Raw genomic sequence first — 7881 nt, 5'->3', positions numbered from 1 at the left:
ATGATTTGAACTTTTAAAAAGACTAGATATTCTCAAACTACAGATTTAGATCAAAGACAAAAATTGTGGCTGGGCAATGTCTAGTCTTTTCACTCAGAATGGATGACTACCACAATATCATCTCCACAATACTTGGAGAATTTGCACTGTTATCTGCACTAACAGTCAGGCCAACCACCAAAAACGTGATCGATTAATTTATAGTTTTTCTAGGTGAAATGAGTAGAAAAAAATGTTCTAAAAAAGAGGTTTTATCTTCCAAAAATCTCCTATCACAGCGTAAAACTCCTAGGTCACTCGATATTATTATTACAGCGTGTATAAAAATACATGAAGGTATTTCAATCTAAAATAATAAGAAGAATGTTATCACTTCTAAAATCGTTTCTATATCATCTTCGAACTGAAAATCAATTAAATGAAAATGGTTTGCACATAGATGGAGTCAATGTTGATGCATATCACATCATAAACACTTTAAGTCTTTGGAATGTGCGTATCATTTTTTAAATCCAATCTGGACGGTTTACACAAATAACTTCATCATTCATTATCACTTCACAAATGATCAGTCATCAACTCCCTAATTATGTTTGGCAAATACTGTACAAGTATACTCTTGATATTAGAACAAATTCAATGCATCACTTCAAACAGCCATCTGCATATCGATCTTAGGATAGGGTTTGTAGTCGACCAACTCGAAATCGTCGAATTTGAAGTCCTCGATGTCGGTGACGGTTCGATTAATCTTCAACTGTGGAAACTGGCGTGGCTCACGCTGCAGTTGAACTTTGAGTGCGTCGACGTGATTCAAATAAACGTGACAGTCGCCTATCGTATGCACGAATTCACCTGGTTCCAGGCCCGTCACGTGAGCTATCATGTATGTGAGAAGCGAGTAGCTGGCTATGTTGAATGGTACACCTAGAATGAGGAAAACACATTTTATAAAATTCAGATTTGAGATGTGAAGTATGGCAAACCATATAAGTGAGAAAAGAGCAGCTACACATAGAATGAGGAGAACGTATTTTTTAAATTCAGAGGTGAGATGTGACGTATGACAAATCATCATATACATGAGAAGAGAGTAGCTGGCTATGTTAAATGGTACATTTAGGATGAGAACACATTTTTTTCAAAAAATTCAGATGTGAGATGCGACATATAACAATAGTTTTAATATACTAAAATGACGACTTGCAGACTTAAGTGATAATATTATTGTAAAAAATATGTAATATTTACTCACTGACCACCACATGGAATTACCCTACAGTTCGAATCACATGTGACTCATTCACAACTTGCAGACTCGAAAGCATGCTCCAGTCAGTGAGTAAATATTTTATATTATTTAAAATTACTTCAGTCTGCAGACTTAAACTGATATACTTTTGAATGAAAATGATTGGTACCTAGGCCCATGTCGGCCGACCTCTGGTACATCTGACAGCTGAGCTGGTTGCCGGCCACATAGAACTGCACGAGACAGTGACAGGGCGGCAGCGCCATCTTGGTTAGGTCGCTGGCGTTCCATGCGCACATGATGATGCGCCTGTCGTCCGGATTGGTGGTGATCTTGGTGATGACGTCACGCAACTGGTCGACACCCTGCGACCTATAGTCGGTGAACATGTCCTTGTACTCGGCTCCAAAGTGACGCCACTGAAAGCCGTAAACTGGGCCAAGGTCACCTGCAACCAGGTCAAGATAAAATTCAAATTAATTCATTTGCCATAAAAATAATTACATACAAATAGAATAAATATTCAATTACAATATGCCACTAACGGCAACCTAAACAAGATAGGTCTAGTGAATTTTGTGAGTGTATATTTTTATAGCAAGAACGTTCAGACATACCAAAGCCCAAGAGTGATCAATATTGAAAAATAAAAGAAGAAAAGAAATCCCCTTATCGGTTAATCCGACTACAGTATACTGACGGGTCACTGGGCTCCTGATTGTTCATCATCAATAATATATCCCTCTTCTTTCTCTGCTCCTGTCTTGTTATTTTTCATTTTTCCTGTCTTCCTCCTCCTCATCTTCTTTGTATTTTCCTTCTCCTGTCTTCTACTCATTCCTCTTCTGTCTTGGAATTGTTCTTCTTATCCTATCTTTCTCTACTTATCCTGTCTTATTTTTCTTTTCTCTCCTCTTCGTTTTCCTTTTCTCCTTCTTTTCCTTCTCCAGGCTTATTGAAAGTTGCACCTGAGGTGAAAGTTGCAAGTAAATTCCCAATCAATTCTGTTAATAATGTTTTGTTTTTCCATTTTTTTTCAACAACTGGGAAGCGCGACATTTTTTGTAGTTTGTTTTGTTATTATGTATAGTCTAATGTTGTTTGTATTTTTATAACGTTCAGCTCATACTGAAGTTCCCTTTCCTTTTTTCTTGTCTTTTTAGTTTTATTTTTTATTTTCTTTGTGTTAACTGTAACAATTCTTTTTTCTGTCCAAACAGGTTTTTGCAACCTTTGGGATTATTTTCCTTGATAATTTTCTGTAATGTTCTTTAGGGTATGATTGTGATTTGAAGTTATCTTGTAATTATTTCCGCAATTATGGAAATTTCATGTTCTGTATATACTGTAAAAAATTGAAAATAAATTGATTTATTATTATTACTGTTACTTATACGCTATGTTATGGAAAATGCCTTGATATATTTGTCAATATTGGTCAATAATTGGTGGGTGAGCATGTACATAACATATTCAAGCGGTGCTAAACTCAAGAGATACCATTGCGAACCATACGATGCACTAAGTTCACCCGTTTCAAGGTCAAATGAAAAAAATTGCCATCAACGAGAACTATCACATTATCGACTTGAAGTTCAAGAAGACCTTTGAAAATCTTAGAAGTAATATTAATTTGTCATTCATTTTTGATTCGTTGATTATTACCTTCAACTCTATCAGTGAATCCGAGAGAGTCCAAGTATTCTCTGGAGCTGTTCCCATCCCAGATGTGAACGCCCTTCTCTGAAAGTTCTTTGGCATTTGTCGAACCTTTGATGAACCAAAGTAGCTCTTCGACGATTCCTTTCCAGTAGACTCTCTTTGTGGTAAGTAGAGGGAAAACTCCTGAAAAATTATCAACATTTACAATAGTATGAAAGAGGATATTTTTTACTTTCCTTGCCCTATTACCATAGGTAAGGAAAGTATTGCTTTCCGAAAAAAATTGGTCCCCTGAGTCCAAGAAAAGTGATTTTTGGGTATTGGTCTGTATGTGTGTGTGTGTGTGTTTGTGTGTGTGTGTATGAGTGTATCTGCGTCTGTGTACACGATATCTCATCTCCCAATTAACGGAATGACTTGAAATTTGGAACTTAAGGTCCTTTCACTATAAGGATCCGACACGAACAATTTCGATCAAATGCAATTCAAGATGGCGGCTAAAATGGCGAAAATTTTGTCAAAAACAGGGTTTTTCTTGATATTCTCGGAAACGGCTCCATCGATTTTGATCATATTCATACCTAAAATAGTAATTGATAAGCTCTATAAACTGTCACAAGTCCCATATCTGTAAAAATTTCAGGAGCTCCGCCCCATCAATGCAGATAGATTCCCAATTATCAGGCTTCAGATACAATTGAAAGAAAAAAAATCAAGTGGAGTAGATTGAGCATGAAAATCTCTACAATTAATGTTCAGTAACATTTTCACCTAGAATTGTAAATAAGCTTTAAATTCGAGAAAATGTGATTATCCAATTGCAAATTATTGTTGATTCTATTAAATCATTCACTATGAAGAGATAGCAGACCTCATGTGTGTCTCCAGCGTTATTGCCCTGTCACCAGCTGGCTCAAATCTTTGAATAGTAGACTTGAGATGCGCGGGAACACTAGCGTCAGGTGATCAATTTTCATAACGGCAAGGAAAGTTGTGTGAGTGCGCCACACCAGATTTTTTATTTCTTCATTTATTAAGTAATAAATACATGTTACTCATTCTCGTGTTGTATACCTTTATTTGTTATGTTGAAAATACTATTGAAGCATTATTTGATCCTATAAGATATTTTCTGCTTATTTATATGTTGTATACAGTATACCTCTTATTTGTTATGTTGAAAATACTTGGAGCATTATTTGATTCTATGAGATATTTTCTGCTCTTTTACATATATTTTATACCTCTCATTTGTTATGTTTTTAAACTCTTTTAGATAGAATAAGACGTGGAGGACAGCGTATCGGTGGCAACCTCATTAGAGTCACATTCTAACGCCATCAAATCATCTCTTGCGTCTAAGCTTTTGAGCACTGGTACTTTGACGAGAGAGTATGGAAGAGCAAGATTTTTTAGAAGCAAGAGATGATTTAATGGCGTTAGAATGTGACTATAATGAGGTTGCCTCCGATACGCTGTCCTCCCATCTGATTCTATCTGAAGTAGTTGAAAAAAACATAACAAATGACGAAATGAGAGATATAAAACATGTAACTGAGCAGAAAATATCTCATAAAATCAAATAATGCTCCATTAGTACCTATTCCATACACAACAAATACGAGGTATACAACATGTAAATAAGCAGAAAATATCTTATAGGATCAAATAATGCTTCAATGGTATTTTCAACATAACAAATAAGTTGTATACAAAAGGTGAATGAGCAGAAAATAACTCATAGAATCAAATAATAATGCTTCAATAGTATTTTCAAAATAATAAATAATACACCTAATTATATCGTAAGGCCTGGCTGGCTCAGGTCTGGTTACTGAATTATCAATTCAATGATACACGATTATTCATTAAAATTATTATTTCCTACAGTTACGTTGAAAAGTGGCCATTGCTGCACTGATTACAGAACGCAAAGAATCACTTTTCCGCTCTAGTGCGGGAAAAATTTTTCTGCACTCCAGATTTGCAACATGGCAACGCAAAATACTTAGTAGGTTATACGGAGCAACAGTGCAGCAAAATCAAAATGAAGTTGGTAACAGTGACTGGGCTGCTATAGTGAGCAGAGGTGCAACAAAGCACAACGAGCAAATTATTAAGTATATATTATAACCAAGGACAACATTTTTATTCACTTTGACAATAAATTAAGGTTTTTATCAATAATAAAATTACACACATATACATTTGATGGATTTCAGGCAATTTTACCCATAATTACCCACTTTTCATATTCAATGGTAACTGTAGGAAAAACTTAATGTGAAATACGTGCGCAAAGTTCCTCTGCTGCACTCAAGAAACCATTCCGCCCTCGCCTACGGCTCGGGCGTAAACGTTTCTTTCGGTGCAGCAAACTGTCACTTTGCGCACTAGTTGCACAAATAACTATTTTAATAATGGCAAAGCCAAAAACTGTTTCTCTACAGAATTTCGATTCATGTATTGGTCCAAAAAAGTAAGTTAGTTTCCTTACACTTACAGAAGATTAAAGAAGCTCTTTTTATACCCTAAAGAATTTAGAAAAATTTTTGTGAATGGTTTCAATAAAGTTGTTATAACAAACCATTCTTGAGAGAGAATCTCATTTGTGCTCCAAAGAGTGAGAGGGTTCCTGTACCGGTTCGATCCATTTTCTTGTAACCAGAATCTAGAACCTTTTGAACCAAGTTCAAGTACTGAAGTTCATCTGAATTGGTTTGATCTCCTGGTTTATCACCTTGGCTTTCCTGATAACACAAAATTATTTTGAATAAAGCTCAATTCTGTAAATATTTGTTTAAAGCAATCAACTGAATAATATACAAATAATGAAGAAAAATGATGACAAGACTAGACTCCAATTAGTGAAATGTATGTATTCAGGGCTACTTTCTTGTATTTATAAAATTATAGTACAATACCAGAAAAAATCTATCCATCTTACCCATAAATAGTGATATTCACAATCATTTTACAAGACAAGCAGAAGCACTTAGATTATCACAGTGCAATTACCATTTAACTTTGAAAAGTTTTGTTGAATCTGGAAAGAGGTTATTTAATAAACTGCCTGCTCATATTAAAGAATGTGATATTAATAGTTTTAAGGTTTCTGTTAAAAAGATTCTAATTGACTGTTGTGCATATGGTTATGAGGATTTGTGGTGATGTCTTTGTATTTTCTTATTCTGTGATATACCTGTTTTAATAATGTTTCTTATATTATATAGAATTCGCTCATCTTTGTCTAATTTTTTGTATATATTACGATATGACTGTGATGACTTTTAACGTTTATTGTTATATTTTAGAATTTTTTATTGAATTGTTGACTTTGTCTTGCATTTTTGTTAAAGTGTTCTGACAATAAATGAATCTTGAATCTTGATACCCTTTTAAATTAATAAAATAATAAAACAAGAATACAAATTGTATTTATTATTTTATTGATTCTAAAGGGTACTATAATTCTATTTTATAAATCCAATTAGCAAGTAGCTTACGAAATATGCAGTATTATGTTAGATAGTATAATAAAAGATACACCGATTGTATTGGTTGTAAAAACTTTCCAAAACAGCTTCTACAATAAAATCTACCACCTACTTACAAAGTGAAATTGAAAGCTTCTTGAACCCTTCCATTATTGTGGTGTGAAGGCAGCAATGTTAGACAACAGTGTGTTTAGGCTCAACCAGGACAAGACACAATCAATCATTTTTTATGGTGGTGAATTTAACTCCGGTGAGACTATTAGGATTTGCAATTTTGTCCTCTTTTGCTAAGAGAGGATCCTCATGGTCTTCACCCTTTAATTTTGCACTCTGCAAGAGGAATGCAAATCTGAATACTTTTACCTGTATGAAAATAGGGGGAAATTGACATTCAAAGGTTATATTGTAGACTTCTGTCCAGCTGTATAATAAGCTTCCTTTGTGGCTAGGGGCATGTCACTAAGGCAGTTTTGCAGTTTGAAGCTGGGGCTACACTATATATGTAGCTGGAGAGCGATATAAGATTTGAGCTACATATTATAGCTCTGTCAGCTTCATAGTTCTGCTAAATGCTATCAAAAATATTGGATAGCTTATCTTCTGCTATATAGCAGAAAAAATAGGCTTAAAATTGCTTTATAAACGGACTCTATAGCAGATCTCCAGTGTCACTTTTTGATCATGTTAGTTATATAGGTAGCTGTGCTACATGCAGCACTGCTACATAGTGCAAATCTAGCTTTAAACTCTATGCATGACATTTATATTGGATAGCAGCATAGTGACTTACAAAATGAACATTTTTATTATATGATGCAAAAATATTTAGTAATCTTTTCTATTAAGTATTTTAGTAATGTGCATTGAAACATATTAAATGACTTATTTTCATTTAGAAAGTAAGTCTAGATTAATAATGGAAAAACTTGAATGCTTTATATTTTTTGAATAGCCAAATGTTGCTAATATTTCTCTATTAAAACAATAATCTGATAATTATTAATATTTTATCACAATGATTAAAAGTAGAAGAATATTAATAGGCTAATATAAATTTACTGACCTTTAAACCATTAGTGGTCATGATTGACAGCTTAGTTACAGCGAGATTATGTAGTTCTAATAATTTTAAAGTGATTAGTCCAAGTATATTTATACAAAATTTCAGTTTCCTATCTTTGTAAGTAAAGAAAATCAAATAGAATATTGTTATTACTTCAAGAATAATTAGATAACATAACCAAACAAACAAAAGATTTGGCGCCAACACGCCAACATGTGCACGTACTGTGCACACTTGATATCGATGATTTTGATGATTATGATAAAAAAAATATTTATCACGAAATTATTCAAAATAATTTCAGAATGACATTCTTGTGCAGAAATAGTTAAAAGCTTCTTCCAATTTTTCTATCGAATTCAATTTTTATTTATAAATGTCTATTCCATTTTCAATATTTTTCACAA

The 7881-nt window shown here is 33.7% G+C and overlaps 1 protein-coding gene across 1 annotated transcript; it reads right to left on the bottom strand.

Annotated features, from left to right (window-relative positions):
• Positions 1 to 233: 233 nt before the first annotated feature.
• On the bottom strand, positions 234 to 7696 carry LOC111060264 (thymidylate synthase). The gene is made up of 5 exons (XM_039438784.1): positions 7475 to 7696; positions 5502 to 5664; positions 2918 to 3097; positions 1422 to 1700; positions 234 to 927 (listed from the first exon to the last, which is right to left on the bottom strand). Exons 1-5 carry the CDS (start codon positions 7493 to 7495, stop codon positions 650 to 652), a joined length of 921 nt encoding a protein of 306 aa, XP_039294718.1. The 5' UTR covers positions 7496 to 7696; the 3' UTR covers positions 234 to 649.
• Positions 7697 to 7881: the final 185 nt, after the last annotated feature.

This window comes from Nilaparvata lugens, chromosome 12, assembly GCF_014356525.2.
Source record: "Nilaparvata lugens isolate BPH chromosome 12, ASM1435652v1, whole genome shotgun sequence".
Lineage (NCBI taxonomy): Eukaryota > Metazoa > Arthropoda > Insecta > Hemiptera > Delphacidae > Nilaparvata > Nilaparvata lugens.
Note: the sequence above shows the minus strand (reverse complement) of the source record. Positions and strands in the feature narration are given on the sequence as shown.